At 49.2% G+C, this 18,308-nt stretch overlaps 1 protein-coding gene across 1 annotated transcript; it reads left to right on the forward strand.

Moving 5' to 3' along the window:
- The first annotated feature begins 649 nt into the window (after positions 1 to 649).
- Positions 650 to 13,201, forward strand: tm7sf2 (transmembrane 7 superfamily member 2). Its single transcript, XM_079737788.1, has 11 exons — positions 650 to 690; positions 1,195 to 1,268; positions 4,537 to 4,733; positions 5,641 to 5,695; positions 7,515 to 7,709; positions 8,320 to 8,423; positions 10,018 to 10,137; positions 10,218 to 10,386; positions 10,554 to 10,634; positions 10,842 to 10,964; positions 12,989 to 13,201. The coding sequence occupies exons 2-11, from the start codon at positions 1,205 to 1,207 to the stop codon at positions 13,147 to 13,149; spliced, it is 1,269 nt and encodes a 422-aa protein (XP_079593914.1). The 5' UTR covers positions 650 to 690; positions 1,195 to 1,204; the 3' UTR covers positions 13,150 to 13,201.
- Positions 13,202 to 18,308: the final 5,107 nt, after the last annotated feature.

Raw genomic sequence — 18,308 nt, forward strand, 5'->3', positions numbered from 1 at the left:
ATGTAGTCCTAGGGGGCCCCATCTGGCCCCAAATCCAAATGATGTAGAGCCGCCACTGGCTGTTGATTGTGGGGTTATAAGGAAGAGTCCTTCAAAGCTGACCTGTTGTTTCTGTACGACATAACGTTCTTTAGTCGTGATTATGAGAAGAATATTAACATAATGAAGAATAAAACTCCATCTAAGAGCTTAAGAGATAAGAGACATGAGTTAGCATTTGTTTTTGATAGTTAATTATTTGTTCAATTTCTCCATAAACTGATTTGATAAATCGAGCAAAACAAAATAATCGAGCAGTAGACTTTGAGCTTTCTTTCAGAATGGATCAGGATGATTATTATCAGAAGTTCTTTGTTTTTGTATGAAAGAGTATTTCTTTGGGGAAAAGTTCATTCATCCACAAGCCACGTATAGTTCAGTTTATAACATCACTCACTTAACAAAGTTCAGTCATTCTACTTTCTGGGTGTTTCCAACCCGCCGGCTCCGCCCCACCTCCACCAGCACAGGCATGCGATTGGTCGATGAAATCAAGCTCCTCCCTCTTCAGATTGCCATCCAGGGTTTCGATTGGCCCTGTGAGACTTCACGCGAAGAGGACATATTCTAGGGGCGTGTTCTCGATGCTCAGCAAAACATCAGACAATCATTCACCGCAGCTCCTAATGTGTTCACCTGCACGCTGTACCGGTAAGACTTCACCCTAATGACTTAACGCCTTCGTATGATGATTAAATATATACATATACCTATAGGATAAAAGCGATGTCATGGGACGGGAATACCGCCGTCATGAATGATGTGGGGTTGATGTAACATAGCTGTTAGGAGGTCGATCCGTGATCTACAAGATACTTCCTCTGCTGAAGTCTCTTGAGATGGTCCAGTCATGTGGGACCGGGGGGTGAAGCAGCCTTCTGCTGCATCGCTACAACTGGTGCTGGGAGCAGTGCGCCTGCGCAGTGCTCCACACCTGAAGTTTACTGTTCTCATGTCTAACGATTCAAGTCACTATTAACACTATTAACATTGAGCTTCTACAATACCGAGTACTATATTTTATATAATACTCGCTTTGCTTGATTTGAGCCTGTTAAGTGATTACTATCATGGTTATTGTGACGATATTCTTTGTAGTAACCATTTTTGTAGTAACACCCCCATACATTCATTCACTCGCTCATTAATTTCCAGGACGTTGAACATGAAGCATTCGACGAAGCGGAGGTCTTCTCCGACCACCGAGAGGGAGTTCGGAGGAACCCTCGGTAAGTCAGCATCAATAATATCACAGCACCAGGTCACTGATCTCAGAGTCTGGAAGCTCGTCTTAAAACGGGACAGTGCGCCCCCTCTGGGGAACCAGGCGCTATTACACCCGACCTCCAGGATGGGCTGAAGAGTGTCCGATGACGTCTCTGAATGATGTGTGTTATCGTGTTCAGTGAGGGGTCTCCATATGTTTTCCAAGTTGTTCACACAGATAAGTTTCTGTTCGCTAGAATATAGGGCGTTCACTCTTGAGAAAAATCAAGTTTGAACGGATATCGAATATTTAAAGCTATGTATTAGAATATATTCGAATATCTACAAGGCCATTTCCTTTCTGAAAAAAATCTTTGTTTGAAACAGGTTATTAACTTAATCACTATCAAGTGCCCCTATGTGCAAATCAAAAAATTAGACGGAATCAGAACTGCCCAGCAGAAACAATGACATGACAACTGAAACAGAAGACAGCAGCAGGAGTACTAAGGCCTATAGCATATCTGCAATAATTCATTGATTAATGTTGTTTGCTAGAAACACCAGTCTATCAACTTGATCTGGATCAAGTGCGGCTCTCTTTTTATTCACGATGTGACCTGCAGTGCAGATCCCTTTCAGAGCGCACAGACGTGCCTGGCACACAGCTATTTGACAGAAGCGGGTAATGTTGAGACAGAAGTGGGTATTTGTTCAGCCCGTGTCTTTGCTCCAGTGCAGCATGTTGGAGTCTGCCGGGAGGACTTGGGGTCGCAGTTTTCCGCTCAGGCGGGCTGCTCTGTGTGTCATCCATTTTCTAAACAGGATATATTATTATTTGCTCGATTAGAGCGCCTGCGAATGGATGAGATGGCAAACAATAAACTAAAACCAAACGGTCTAATCATTCACTGGGAAAGAATGTGCTACACAACATGGCCCTTTGAAAGGTGAAGTCCTGACCTGACCGCAGGACCGCAGACGGTCCCTGAAGCAGCAACAGAGCAGTACTCACACGATGGAGGCCTCAGACAGAACAAATAGAGCAATACTTACACCGATGGAGGCCTCAGACAGAACCAATAGAGCTGTACTCACCAATGGAGGCCTCAGACAGAACCAATAGAGCAGTACTCCCCGATGGAGGCCTCAGACACAACCAATAGAGCAGTACTCACCGATGGAGGCCTCAGACAGAACCAATAGAGCAGTACTCACCGATGGAGGCCTACAGACAGAACCAATAGAGCAGTACTCACCGATGGAGGCCTCAGACTGAACCAATAGAGCAGTACTCACCGATGGAGGCCTCAGACAGAACCAATAGAGCAGTACTCACCGATGGAGGCTACAGACAGAACCAATAGAGCATTACTCACCAATGGAGGCCTCAGACAGAACCAATAGAGCAGTACTCACCGATGGAGGCTACAGACAGAACCAATAGAGCAGTACTCACCGATGTAGCCTCAGACAGAACCAATAGAGCAGTACCCACCGATGGAGGCCTCAGACAGAACCAATAGAGCAGTACTCACCGATGGAGGCTACAGACAGAACCAATAGAGCAGTACCCACCGATGTAGCCTACAGACAGAACCAATAGAGCAGTACCCACCGATGTAGCCTACAGACAGAACCAATAGAGCAGTACTCACCAATGGAGGCCTCAGACAGAACCAATAGAGCAGTACTCACCGATGGAGGCCTCAGACAGAACCAATAGAGCAGTACTCACCGATGTAGGCCTCAGACAGAACCAATAGAACAGTACTCACCGATGGAGGCCTCAGACAGAACCAATAGAGCAGTACTCACCGATGGAGGCCTCAGACTGTGGCTGTTGTGTTTCTGAGTGAGCAGCTCTGATGCTGTTTGCTGGCGTTCATGAATAATGGATCAGTCCCAACACAGCGGGCCCCAAGTGGAGCGTGGGATTCCCACCGAGTTGGTTGCCTGGCAACAGCAGGTTGCTAGTTTGGTCGGCTTGGCTCCTCCTGGCTGAAGAGGGTTCTTTAGGGTTCTTTGAGCAAGGCACTAAGGCACCTAACCTGCGCCCGCTGGCAGCAGGCTGAGCCCCTTGTGTCTCTAGGTCCAGTTCTCTGCTTCAATGGTCTGTTATGCCCAGTAGCCCTGGTTCCTGTCTCCTAGGGGCCAGCTGTATCCCTGTCCTCTCATTGGTCCACAGTAGCCCTGGTTCCTGTCTCCTAGGGGCCAGCTGTATCCCTGTCCTCTCATTGGTCCACAGTAGCCCTGGTTCCTGTCTCCTAGGGGCCAGCTGTATCCCTGTCCTCTCATTGGTCCACAGTAGCCCTGGTTCCTGTCTCCTAGGGGCCAGCTGTATCCCTGTCCTCTCATTGGTCCACAGTAACCCTGGTTCCTGTCTCCTAGGGGCCAGCTGTATCCCTGTCCTCTCATTGGTCCACAGTAGCCCTGGTTCCTGTCTCCTAGGGGCCAGCTGTATCCCTGTCCTCTCATTGGTCCACAGTAACCCTGGTTCCTGTCTCCTAGGGGCCAGCTGTATCCCTGTCCTCTCATTGGTCCACAGTAACCCTGGTTCCTGTCTCCTAGGGGCCAGCTGTATCCCTGTCCTCTCATTGGTCCACAGTAGCCCTGGTTCCTGTCTCCTAGGGGCCAGCTGTATCCCTGTCCTCTCATTGGTCCACAGTAGCCCTGGTTCCTGTCTCCTAGGGGCCAGCTGTATCCCTGTCCTCTCATTGGTCCACAGTAACCCTGGTTCCTGTCTCCTAGGGGCCAGCTGTATCCCTGTCCTCTCATTGGTCCACAGTAGCCCTGGTTCCTGTCTCCTAGGGGCCAGCTGTATCCCTGTCCTCTCATTGGTCCACAGTAACCCTGGTTCCTGTCTCCTAGGGGCCAGCTGTATCCCTGTCCTCTCATTGGTCCACAGTAACCCTGGTTCCTGTCTCCTAGGGGCCAGCTGTATCCCTGTCCTCTCATTGGTCCACAGTAGCCCTGGTTCCTGTCTCCTAGGGGCCAGCTGTATCCCTGTCCTCTCATTGGTCCACAGTAGCCCTGGTTCCTGTCTCCTAGGGGCCAGCTGTATCCCTGTCCTCTCATTGGTCCACAGTAGCCCTGGTTCCTGTCTCCTAGGGGCCAGCTGTATCCCTGTCCTCTCATTGGTCCACAGTAGCCCTGGTTCCTGTCTCCTAGGGGCCAGCTGTATCCCTGTCCTCTCATTGGTCCACAGTAGCCCTGGTTCCTGTCTCCTAGGGGCCAGCTGTATCCCTGTCCTCTCATTGGTCCACAGTAACCCTGGTTCCTGTCTCCTAGGGGCCAGCTGTATCCCGGTGTTCCTGCCCCTGCTGGTGCTGTTCCTGCTCAGCGTCAGCCGGTCCCCGGGGGCCAGCCTGCTGCAGTGGCCCCCCCAGCTCCCCTCCACCTCCGCGCTCTGGGACCCCCTGGCCCCCCTCTTGCTGCTGGGCTGGTTCACCGTCCACGCCTTCCTCTACCTGCTGCCCCTGGGCAAGGCACGTGTCCGTCTCTGTCCTCTGTCTGTCTATCTGTCTGTCCCACTGTCCCTCCGTCTGTCCCTCTGTCTGTCTGTCCCTCTGTCTATCTGTCTGTCCCACTGTCTGTCCGTCTGTCCCTCTGTCCCTCTGTCTGTCTGTCCCTCTGTCTGTCTGTCCCTCTGTCTGTCTGTCCCTCTGTCTGTCCCACTGTCTGTCCGTCTGTCCCTCTGTCTGTCTGTCCCTCTGTCTATCTGTCTGTCCCACTGTCTGTCCGTCTGTCCCTCTGTCCCTCTGTCTGTCTGTCCCTCTGTCTGTCTGTCCCTCTGTCTGTCTGTCCCTCTGTCTGTCTGTCCCTCTGTCTGTCCCACTGTCTGTCCGTCTGTCCCTCTGTCTGTCTGTCCCTCTGTCCCTCTGTCTGTCTCTCTGTCTGTCTGTCCCTCTGTCCCTCCGTGTGTCCGTCTGTCCCTCTGTCTGTCTGTCCCTCTGTCTGTCTGTCTGTCTGTCCGTCCGTCTGTCTGACTGTCCCTCTGTCCTACTGTCCTACTGTCTGTCTGTCTGTCTAGTGAGCTGATAGTATTGCGTTTCTCCCTCTTCTCAGCAGTCCCCCCCCATGGCTGTCTGAGGACTATGTTCCTGTGTGGCGGGGGCCTTCTTAAGGGACTGCCTCTCCCTTCATTTAAGAGGAGAATCAGAACCGGAGAACGTTGTTCTAGTTCTCCCATGTTCCCCATGAGGAGGATGGCTGTCTGCTGGCTGACTGCTGGCTGACTGCTGGCTGACTGCTGGCTGACTGTTGGCTGACTGTTGGCTGACTGCTGGCTGACTGCTGGCTGACTGTTGGCTGACTGTTGGCTGACTGTTGGCTGACTGTTGGCTGACTGCTGGCTGACTGCTGGCTGACTGTTGGCTGACTGTTTGTGTGCAGGTGTCTGAGGGGCTGGTGCTGAAGAACGGAACACGCCTCCAATACCCCATCAACGGTACGTGGTGTTTACTGGTTACTGGTTTGTGTGTGTGTTAGTGTTTACTGGTTTGTGTGTGTGTAAGTGTGCAGTGGTTTGTTTGTGTTTTAGTGGTTTGTGTGTGTGTGTTACTGTTTAGTGTTTGTGCGTGTGTTAGTGTGTTAGAGTTTAGTGTTAGTGCTTAGTGTTTTGTGTGTGTGTTAGTGTTTAATAGTTTGTGTGTGTGTTAGTGGTTTGTGTTTGTGCGTTAGTTTTAAGTGTTAGTGTTTAGTGGGTTATGTGTGTGTTAGTGTTTTGTGGTGTGTGTGTGTGTGTGTTAGTGTTTACTGTAGTGTTTAGTAGTTTGTGTTTGTTAGTGTTTAGTGGTTTGTGTGTGTGTTAGTGTTTTGTGTCAGTGTGTGGTGAGTTGTGTGTGTGTGTGTGTGGGCGTGTGTTAGTGTTTAGTGTTAGTGTATGGTGAGTTGTGTGTGTGTGTGCGTGTATGGTGAGTTGTGTGTGTGTTTGTGTATGGTGAGTTGTGTGTGTGTTTAGTGTTAGTGAATGGTGAGTTGTGTGTGTGTGTGTGTCAGTGTTTAGTGACACACACTAGTTGTGAGTTGTGTGTGTGTGTGAGGGTTTTATGGCCCTGTTTGTGAAGAGCACTCCTGTGCTTCCAGGCTGTTTTTCCTCACCCAGAAGGTTTGATAATCAGCTGTTCATGGAGAAGTTCTCTGGTAAACTTTATAACGTGAAGGACGTTTTAGTCGTCACAAAAACAGAATTACAGAATTAAACATTTTACACCCAGCTGTTTTGTCCATTTTGCATTGTGTGTACTATAGAACAACTAGGATGACCTTATAATAAATAGGGATGTGAATAATTCAAAATTTTCATGGTCGAATAATCGGTGGGTGGTATGAACGAATAATCGATTATTCGATGTGTGCCGACATTCAGAAGGACAGCCATGGATTGTCGGCAAGAAATCACTTAGTATCTTAAATGCAAAAAAACAACTGCCTGCTAAGTAGTTCCAGTCAAATGGTCTGTTCAGCCTTCAAAAACGAGAGCTGGTAAATTGTGAAGAATGCATTAAACTGTAATCTGAAAACGTGGTTATATGCTATAGACCCTAGAGTATCTGTGGTATTAAGGCTGGGACGAATTTCGAATTATAAGTATGTACAATGCATAACGTTAGCTCTCTGGCTCATAGCTCAGCGGACTAGAATACCTCCCGTTGCCAAGTCGTATCTAAGGTCCGTCCTATTTACTGGAGGAGTGAACAACGTTTCCATTGCATAAGAACCTTACGAAAGGGGATTGTTCCAGGTATTAGTCAAACCCACAGGCGTTACCAGGGAAACAAAGTTATGGTTTGTGAAAAACTTTATAGATTGTAAAACCCATGAAAATATAAATGAATGGTATTAATTTATTTTCTATGGCAAGTGACCATGGTATAAGCGGATTAATGCCCTTGGACACCTGTCCAACATTTTTTCCGTCCGTTAATTCTTGTTTATTTGAATGGGAAAAAATGTTAACGGTCCAAATATTAAAAAATCGACTTTGACTCTCGGGAACGAATAATCGAATAATCGAATATTCTGACCCATCCCTAATAATAAATGGCTCTGCAGTGAATGCCAACGTCTCTCTTCAATAGAAGGCCTGATGTCTTTGTCCAGATATCCATGTTTTACCTTTCTGTTACCTTAACACAACACTCTCATTCTTCATCTCCTTTCTCTTTTTCTGTCTCCTCCTCCGTCACCTTCACCTCCATCTCCCCTCACCTTCACCTCCATCTCTCCTCCTCCTCCTCCCTCTCCCTCCCCTGCTCCTCCTCCAGGCTTCCACGCGCTGGTCATCAGTGTGGGGCTTCTGCTGCTGCTGCTGTGGCTGGGCGTCCCTCTGGGCTCTCTGTTTGATCTCCTGCTGCCCCTGGCGGTCTGCGCCACGGGGCTCTCCTTCCTCCTGTCCTTCTACCTCTACATCAGCTCCTTCTGGGCCCCGCCCGGCGCTCTGGCCCCCGGCGGGAACACGGGTCAGTACCGAACATCCCTTAACTTAACCCTAGCATCCCTTAACTTTACCCCAGCATCCCTTAACTTTACCCCACCAACCCACAACTTAACCCTAACATCCCTTAACTTTACCCCAGCAACCCTTAACTTTACCCCACCAACCCACAACTTAACCCTAACATCCCTTAACTTTACCCCAGCAACCCTTAACTTTACCCCACCAACCCTCAACTTTACCCTGACAACCCTTAACTTTACCCTAACAACCTTAACTTAACCCTAACAACCCTTAACTTTACCCTAACAACCCTTAACTTTACCCTAGCAACCCTTAACTTTACCCCAACAACCCTTAACTTCACCCCACCAACCCTCAACTTTACCCTAACAACCCTTAACTTTACCCTAACAACCTTAACTTTATCCTAACAACCTTAACTTAACCCTAACAACCCTTAACTTTACCCTAGCAACCCTTAACTTTACCCTAACAACCCTTAACTTAACCCTAACAACCCTTAACTTTACCCTAACAACCCCCAACTAAACCCTAACAACCCTTAACTTAACCCTAACAACCTTTAACTTAATCCTAACAACCCTTAACCTCAGCTCCTCTGCTTTCTGTAGGTAACCCGCTGTATGACTTCTTCATCGGGCGAGAGCTCAACCCTCGCATCGGGAACTTTGACCTCAAGTATTTCTGTGAGCTGAGGCCGGGTCTGATTGGCTGGGTGAGTTCACAGGAAATTACCTCAACCCAAACCATAAGCATTTCGGCTGGACAAAGGAATGGATCTGTTGAACAATTTTACAACATAAACCAGGGCCATTTTGATCAGGAACAACATGGGCTGTGTCTCAATTCAGGGGAGTCATCCTTTGAGGGCTGCATTCGAAGGCCGATTGCGTCACAGCGACGCGTCAAGGCTGTTCCATTTCGAAGGCTCCTTCAAATGCAGCCTTCTTATCCCGGATTTCAAGGATACCCCGGATGGATCCTTCACGGCCCAACGTATCCTAAGATTCATTGCGCGTTTTTTCAGAAATGGCGTCGGAGAGAGCGGAAGCGGCAGTTGCAGCAAATTACGTATTAATTACAGAACTATGTAAAATCATTTATTTATGTTAAAATTAAGTTGGGAATATTTTAAATTTGTTACTTTATTGTCAAAGTTCAATGACACTAACACGAGCCACGAGCCATATAACGTTAAACTAATTAACGTTATATTTTATATAATTATTATATAACGGCTCCATATTTCTCCTCCGCCGTCTGGTTTGGACCGCAGCTGTCAGGGTTGCTAGGTGACAGGAGCGGGGCGTCGTCACGCGAGGTAACGGGTGTTAACGGCTTGTTACGCAAACTGGAAATGCTCCGTAGGCCAGACCGTCTCATTTAAAAGCGTTTGTTCGGCCTTCGGTCCGGCCTTCACGGCCTACGAAGGCCACACCTTCATAGACCGCGTCCTTCGAAGGACGCGTCCCCTGAATTGAGACACAGCCATGGTGTCGGATGTGGAATCAACATGAGCTGTAGTTGTATTTCATACCATCAGGGGGCGCTGCTTAGCAGCTAACACAAGCCAGTGCACAACGACTGGATGAAGTGGAGAATGGGCCATAAATAGTCTGGATGTGACGACGCATGTCGAATCTGATCAGCAATACGTCTGGACCTTATTTAATACGGACAACAGGAACTAAAGTGCATCCTGTTATTCCTTTTCTTTAGTCAAGTTCAAGTCAACTTTGATTAATTACATATGATTAAAATAAATAGTATATGAATATAGAATAATTAAATAAGATAATAAAAAAAGTAAGTTATTTAAAAAACATCAAAGCATCAAGCATTTCAGGGCGTCAGCAGTCCATTCAGTCAGGTTGACAGTCCTTGAGTCCCCAGCCTCACCGCCTCTGGGGGCAGCCGTGCTTTAGCCTGGTGGTCCTCGCCCTCTGCCGGGGGGGGGGGGGCTCAACAGGTTGTGTGCTGGGCGAGAGGGTTCTCTCATGATGTTCCAGGCACAGCTCCTGCGTCTGCTGGCGGAGATGTTATCCAGGGAAGGGAGACTGCTGACTCTCTGTCTCTCTGTCTCTCTCTCGCTCTCTCTCTCTCTCTCTCTCTCTCGCTCTCTCTCTCTCTCTCTCTCTGTCTCTGTGTCTCTCTCTCTCTCTCTCTCTCTGTCTCTCTGTCTCTCTGTCTCTGTCTCTCTCTCTCTCTCTCTCTCTCTCTCTGTCTCTCTCTCGCTCTCTCTCTGTGTCTCTCTCTCTCTCTCTCTCTCTCTCTCTGTCTCTCTGACCACCTGTCTGTCTGTCCGTCAGGTGGTGGTGAACCTGGGCATGCTGATGAAGGAGGTGGAGCTGAGGGATGAAGCCTCCCTGGCCATGCTGCTGGTCAACAGCTTCCAGCTGCTCTACGTAGCCGACGCCCTCTGGAACGAGGCCAGTCCCCGCCCCCCTCGCCCTACCTGCCCTTTATCCTGTGCCTTGACTGTCCGTCCTGACGCTGGCCTTCTCTCCAGGAGGCGGTGCTCACCACCATGGACATCGTCCACGACGGCTTCGGCTTCATGCTGGTGTTCGGGGACCTGGCCTGGGTGCCCTTCACCTACAGCCTGCAGGCCTCCTTCCTGGTGGTGCACCCCGTGGAGCTGGGGGCCGCCGCCGCCGCCGCCATCGTCCTGCTCAACGGTAGCCCCCCTCCAGAGTCCTGTTCTGGCGCCTGACAGCAGGCCCGGTACCCCCAGTTGAGCTGGACCCCTACCCCCAGTATTAATGCCTTGCTCCCACCAGTTGAACAGGGTCGGGAGTGTGTTCTAAGTGTTATTCAAGTGTTTCCTCATCTCCTGTTCCCTCAGGGATTGGATATTACATCTTCAGGAAGTCCAACTCTCAGAAGAACGTGTTCCGCCGCGACCCCAAGCACCCCAGCGTGTCCAGTGAGTAGCAGAGGAGTAGCTCCTCCTCAGTGAGTAGCAGAGGAGTAGCTCCTCCTCAGTGAGGAGCAGAGGAGTAGCTCCTTCTCAGTGAGGAGCAGAGGAGGGGTAGCTCCTCCTCAGTGAGTAGTGAGGAGTAGCTCCTCCTAAGGTCTGAGGTCTGGGTTAGATAAGGAGAGGCTGACTCCTCCTCCGCTGTCTCCTCTGTAGGCCTGGAGACCATCGCCACGGCGACGGGGAAGCGGCTGCTGGTGTCGGGCTGGTGGGGGTTGGTGCGACACCCCAACTACCTGGGGGACCTGCTGATGGCGCTGGCCTGGTCCCTACCCTGTGGTAGGTCGCCATGACAACGGCCGCTAGGACGGTGGTCGGCATGGCAACAGTGGATGGGATGCAGGAATGCAGCGGGCAGGAGGGGGGGGCGGGGTTCGGGTTGCGGAGGTCAGGCTGTCAATCAACAAGCAGCGAGTTAACAGTTTACCAGGGACAGACCAGGGACAGACCAGGGACAGACCAGGGACAGACCAGAGACAGACCAGGGACAGACCAGAGACAGACCAGGGACAGACCAGGGACAGACCAGGGACAGACCAGGGACAGACGAGAGACAGACCAGGGACAGACCAGGGACAGACCAGGGACAGACCAGAGACAGACCAGGGACAGACCAGGGACAGACCAGGGACAGACCAGGGACAGACGAGAGACAGACCAGAGACAGACCAGGGACAGACCAGAGACAGACCAGGGACAGACCAGGGACAGACCAGGGACAGACCAGGGACAGACGAGAGACAGACCAGGGACAGAGGGACAGAGGGACAGACCAGAGACAGACTAGAGACAGACCAGAGACAGACCAGGGACAGACGAGAGACAGACCAGGGACAGAGGGACAGACCAGAGACAGACTAGAGACAGACCAGAGACAGACCAGGGACAGACGAGAGACAGAGGGACAGACCAGAGACAGACTAGAGACAGACCAGAGACAGACCAGGGACAGACCAGGGACACACCAGGGACAGACGAGAGACAGACCAGGGACAGACCAGGGACAGACCAGGGACAGACCAGAGACAGACTAGAGACAGACCAGAGACAGACCAGGGACAGAGGGACAGACCAGGGACAGAGGGACAGACCAGAGACGGACTAGAGACAGACTAGAGACAGACTAGAGACAGAACAGGGACAGAGGGACAGACCAGAGACAGACTAGAGACCGACCAGAGACAGACCAGGGACAGAGGGACAGACCAGGGACAGAGGGACAGACCAGGGACAGACCAGGGACAGACCAGGGACAGACCAGGGACAGAGGGACAATGTGTCGGCCATCAATGCTATGGAAGACAAAGTGTGATATTGTAACTCTAACATTGTGTATACAATTAAGGCAGTTAATTATTATATTATATATTATTATGTGATGTATATGGCATGTAATGTTAAGTCATATATATTACATATACATCACATATATTACATATACATTACGTCACACATATATGAAATTTACATTACATAAACACAAACTAAATGATTGTAATCCACGCAGCAGAAGGAGACGCTAGTCTGAACATCTGGAGTAGCCCTCAGAGACCACCGAGAGGAACACGCTTTATCCTCACTATCTCCTCATCCCCCAGTTATCCTTCAATAACACCATGTTCTTTTAGTTAGTCTCATATTACTTTGTCAATCGAAAAGTTTTCATAACCCGGTCCTAAACGTTATGGTCAGACCGGGACAACTGATACTGGAGGTATACTCTGAAGGTATACCTCCTTCAGAGTATACCTTCAGAGGAGGTAAACTCTGAAGGTATACTCTGAAGGTATACCTCCTTCAGAGTATACCACCAGAGGAGGTATACTCTGAAGGTATACCTCCTTCAGAGTATACCCTTCAGAGGAGGTATACTCTGACGGAGGTATACCTTCAGAGTATACCTTCAGAGTATACCTCCTCTGAAGGTATACTCTGAAGGTATCATGTTCTGGTTCTCTGGTTCTGTGCAGGGTTCTCCTCATGTTGTGGTTCTGTGTTCTACAGGGTTTTCCTCATGTTGTGGTTCTACAGGGTTCTCCTCATGTTGTGGTTTTGTGTTCTACAGGGTTCTCTTCATGTTGTGGTTCTGTGTTCTACAGGGTTCTCCTCATGTTGTGGTTCTGTGTTCTACAGGGTTCTCCTCATGTTGTGGTTCTGTGTTCTACAGGGTTCTCCTCATGTTGTGGTTTTGTGTTCTACAGGGTTCTCTTCATGTTGTGGTTCTGTGTTCTACAGGGTTCTCCTCATGTTGTGGTTCTGTGTTCTACAGGGTTCTCCTCATGTTGTGGTTCTGTGTTCTACAGGGTTCTCCCACCTCCTGCCCTACTTCTACGTGGGGTACTTCACGGTTCTGCTGGTGCATCGGGAGGCCCGTGACGAGAGGCAGTGCAGAGCGAAGTACGGGCAGGCCTGGGACGCCTACTGCCAAAGGGTCCCCTACCGCATCTTCCCATACCTCTACTGAGGGCCAATAGGAGCAGAGCCCGCCCACCCCAACCAATCAGACGCTGTGTGTGTGTGTGTGTGTGTTTGTGTGTGTGCGTGAGAGAGAGAGTTGGACAACAGGGTCCTTGTGAATCCATTCCACGTTTTTAATAAATACATTTTAAATTAATTACAATACCATACCGTTCATTTATTTGAAGTTATTAAGTACCTGATACATATTCTACTGTTCTTTGATCTGGTCACGTTTGATGGAAATACCAACGCGACAAATCTATCAAAATAATAACTATACTCACAAAACATTCACCAAACCTATGAATTAATATTCATGAAGTCTATTATGTTGATTTGGAATATGCTCATCACGTGCATTATTATTATTAATTAACGTTTGCACAACAATCCCTCACACACGCACACACACACACCACGTAGGTGCACACTAGAACACTCAGTCGTCCAGATCATTTGGGAACCGTTTACAGAACAGGGAAATGCTACTCCATTAACAAGGGCTTTAGAACCCACTGAACCGAAATCCCCTGAGTACCCTGATTACACCACCCTGATGACTCCACCCTGAATGCACCACCCTGATGACACCACCCTGAATGCACCACCCTGATGACACCGCCCTGATGATGACACCATCCTGATGACACCACCCTGATGACTCCACCCTGATGACACCACCCTGATGATGACACCATCCTGATGACACCACCCTGATGACACCACCCTGAATGCACCACCCTGATGACACCGCCCTGATGATGACACCACCCTGATGACACCATCCTGATGACTCCACCCTGATGACACCATCCTGATGACACCACCCTGAATGCACCACCCTGATGACTCAACCCTGATGGCACCACCCTGATGACACCGCCCTGATGACACCACCCTGATGACACCGCCATGATGACATCACCCTGATGACACCGCCCTGATGATGACACCACCCTGATGACACCGCCCTGATTGCACCACCCTGATGACACCGCCCTGATGATGACACCACCCTGATTGCACCACCCTGATGACACCGCCCTGATGATGACACCACCCTGATGATGTCTCAGCGGGTGGTGTCTCAGTGGGTGGTGCAGCTGTAGGAGGAGGCGTTCAGGCGTGCTGTGACCACAGCATATAGGGGACCTCTCAGACGGCGTGGAGCAATGCATTCTGGGAGTCCGTTGTGTAATAATGAAAGGGTCCGCTGTCTCCGCTGTGTCTGCCCGTGTGGGTGTGCATATGGCGCTCGGGTCTGTGTGTCTGTGTGTGTGCGTGCGTGTGTGTGTGTGTCTGTGTGTGTGTGTGTGTGCGTGCGCGCTCTCCCACGTGCATACGTGTGTGCTCTGCCAATCGTAATGCCTTACACCTAGCGGTTGTAGCCAGTTTCCATGGTAACGCCATTTTACAGAGAGCACAGATGTAGGAGGAGGAGGGGGGGGAGTATAGACAATTATCTGAGGGGGAGGAGGAGGAGGGGGCGGAGGAGGGAGAGGAGGAGGAGAGGAGGAGGAGAGGAGAGGAGGAGGAGGAGGAGGAGGAGGAGGTGGTCGAGAACGGGGAGAGAGTGATGAACGCAGGACACCTGCAATGAGAACAAATGGATCAGAAAGAGGGAGGCAGCCCGCGGTCCTGATCCCAGCAGGGTGTGTGTGTGGGTGTGTGTGTGTGTGTGTGTGCGTGCGTGTGCACACTAATTGATTCCACATGAGGCTGCCGACCACGATGACCCTACGGTGTCATGCTGTGTGTAAACGTGCGCATGAGAAGGGAGATATGTTAAATACCTGACTTTATAGTATTTATTTATTTATTTTCCCAGTTCCGAGTGAGTCAACAAGAATGTCTAACACTACAGTTTAGTTGCCATGGTGACCGGGTGGAAGTTCTGCATCCTTTTTCTAACCGAGCTACAGACAGCTTGTCCAACGTTTCCATTCTCTGTGGGCTGCAGTCTGATGACTACGGCCGTCAGACCAGCTCATAGGCTGAGGGTCCTCAGACGGCCGCGCTACCACCACCGTGGAGTAGAAATGTTAATAACATTCTCTAATTAGTTGTAATACTAGAATATGAAGCAGCCTCATAACGGCATGAAACCATCATGTTGATCAGGCCTCGATGTTCCTCAACTACCATGAGCCACGGAACCGCTCAGCAGGAAGCCTTTCTTATGAGCTGGGTTCTCTCTGAGCTGGGTTCTCTCTGAGCTGGGTTCTCTCTATGAGCTGGGTTCCCTATAGGAGCTGGGTTCTGAACTGGTGTTTGTCTGCAGCCCACACATCTCTGCTGCTGGCGCCCCCCCCCCCCCCCCTCTCTCTCTCTCCTCTCTCTCTCTCTCCTCTCTCTCTCTCTCTATTCTCTCTCTCTCCTCTCTCTCTCTCTCCCTCTCCTCTCTCTCGCCCCTCTCTCTCTCTTTCTCTCTCCCTCTATTCTCTCTCTCTCCCTCACTCTATTCTCTCTCTCTCTCTCTCCTCTCTCTCTCTCCCTCTCCTCTCTCTCTCTCTCTCTTTCTCTCTCCCTCTATTCTCTCTCTCTCCCTCTTTCTCTCTCTCTCTCTGCCCTTTCCCTTTCTTCAATTCTATCTTTCTTTTTGACCTTTATTAATTTCCTCCATTTAATAGGCAATAATTAAAAATATTTCAAGAGAAAGATATATCAACATTAATATTTTATTAGAATACTGTATGATTCATGTTGCTTATGAGCTATACATCCATTGCAAACTATTCAATGTAAAGTAATCCACCAAATCAACCTTGTAATGTACAATAATGGTAAATGTATAAAAGACAAGATACAAATATACAAACTGATCTATATATAATATATATGTATTATATGTATTATATAATATATATATATATATGTATATATATTAACACTTTGAGCAACTCACTATACAACATGACATTCTACCTCGTCCTATTAAACCGGCTGGTCTTCCTCACACAACAACATACAACACCTCCTCCTCCTCCTCCTCCTCCTCCACCCCCTCCTCCTCCTACTCCTCCTCCCCCTCCTCCTCCTCCTCCTCCTCCACCAGGGCACAGGGGACCAACATGGTGGTGGAAGAGAGGTCTCATTATCATGGTCATTAATAATGAATGGATGAGGCAGCGTACGGCTTGTGGACGCAGGGCCACTATCTGGCAACCCGCTTGTTGCCAGATGAGCTCATGATTATTCATAGATTACTGAAGAACACATTTTCAACTTATCTTTTTGTTCAATGTCGGCTTATTTTAATATAAATTAATAATTAGTTTAATAATTATTATACAATAAATAGTTACGTAAGTTTGAAAACATTCCTTTGGGACACCCTGTAATATATAAAGGTCAAAGGTCAGCCAGTGTTAGACAGTTCCCATATAAAGTCTTAACGTCTGAAACATATGAAGTGGTCGCTGTATGTTAGGCATAACATCATATAGTTCATATTCCATGATTTACGTTTGGCTCTGATGCTGCATGAATACATCACAGCTGGCTCGATCCAACGCTAGACCTGTTACCCACAGAGACCTGGTCTACAGAGACCTGGTCTAGAGAGACCTGGTCTACAGAGGCCTGGTCTACAGAGACCTGGTCTAGAGAGACCTGGTCTACAGAGACATGGTCTAGAGACCTGGTCTACAGAGACCTGGTCTAGAGGCCTGGTCTACAGAGACCTGGTCTACAGAGACCTGGTCCACAGAGACCTGGTCTACAGAGACCTGGTGTACAGAGACCTGGTCTAGAGACCTGGTCTACAGACACCTGGTCTACAGAGACCTGGTCTACAGAGACCTGGTCTAGAGACCTGGTCTACAGAGACCTGGTCTAAAGACCTGGTCTAGAGACCTGGTCTACAGAGACCTGGTCTAGAGAGACCTGGTCTACACAGAGACATGGGGGGGGGGGGTTAACAACGGGCTAGGGGCCTTCAGCCCCAAACCCCCCAGGCCCTTGGTAACAGGGACTAAAGTGTCAGTCCCTTCAGACCCCCTCCCCTATGGACCCAATGTGACGGGGCGCTGCCATCACTAAAGTGCGAGTGAACGTTATTCACAGACCTGTGCCCCCCCCTGATAGTAGAAGGCTCAAAGATACATCACACACAGGCGTTCTGCCTAAAGAACCGCAGAACACAAAGACCACCGATCAATATTCAATATTCAACCGTCGGCTCCAGGTTTAAGACATACTTTACAAAATATTGAAAACGATTGTATCATGATTGAAAATACATTGCTATTATTATAAGTTTTGATTGCTTTTGTATGTGTGAAAAAACACATCTTAATATTAGTGTGGAGTAGACAGAACTAAGGTGCACTTAACTAAACTAAGGATGAAAACAGATTTACCCATGAATAAGGAGCCTGATTCAAGAGAAATACATGAATCGAAATAAGTAAATCAATTATTTACGATGCAAAATAAAGATTTGTTTTTTTTATCAAAATGAGAGAAAGCATCTAATGCGTCTCCGATCCCCGGAACATGTTATGGTGTTAACACGTTAACATGTTAACACGTAAACATGTTCACACGTAAACATGTTAAGGTGTTAACACGTTAACATGCTTACACCAACAGAAGAAGCCGCGCCCACCCAGAGGTCGCGCCGGGGAGCGAGGCGTTGTGTTAACATGTAAACATGTTTACATGTTAACACGTTAACGTTTACGTGTTAACATGTAAACATGCTTACACCAACAGAAGAAGCCGCGCCCACCCAGAGGTCGCGCCGGGGAGCGAGGCGTTGTGGTGCGCGGCGTCACGTGACTTACGAATGAACACCTCATAGAAAAGGACACAAAAGGCTACTCGCTATTCAACACTTATATTGTTACACTCTGGAATACATTAGTTTTTGATTGTGAGTTCATGTGTTCAGCTCTGAGGGCCAAACCCTGGGTTTGAGACCTCTTACCGCTGAGCTATACACTATACCTCGCTGGAACCAATCGTAGCCCTGGATTGGCGCTGTGGCCCTTGTTGGAGCAGTGATCACCTGGGTCAGGAGCGGGGCTCAGGGAGGGGAGAAGTGATCACCTGGGTCAGGAGCGGGGCTCAGGGAGGAGAGCAGTGATCACCTGGGTCAGGAGCGGGGCTCAGGGAGGGGAGCATTGATCACCTGGGTCAGGAGCGGGGCTCAGGAGGGGA

This window comes from Pollachius pollachius, assembly GCF_949987615.1.
Source record: "Pollachius pollachius genome assembly, chromosome: 6".
Classification (NCBI taxonomy): Eukaryota; Metazoa; Chordata; class Actinopteri; order Gadiformes; family Gadidae; genus Pollachius; species Pollachius pollachius.

Excerpts from the sequence above, each read along its gene's own strand:
- tm7sf2 (XM_079737788.1), top strand. The coding sequence starts at position 1,205 with ATGAAGCATTCGACGAAGCGGAGGTCTTCTCCGACCACCGAGAGGGAG. Across the intron at positions 1,269-4,536 it reads GGAGTTCGGAGGAACCCTCG|GGGCCAGCTGTATCCCGGTG; the intron begins GTAAGTCAGCAT and ends CCTGTCTCCTAG. Across the intron at positions 8,424-10,017 it reads GGCCGGGTCTGATTGGCTGG|GTGGTGGTGAACCTGGGCAT; the intron begins GTGAGTTCACAG and ends TCTGTCCGTCAG.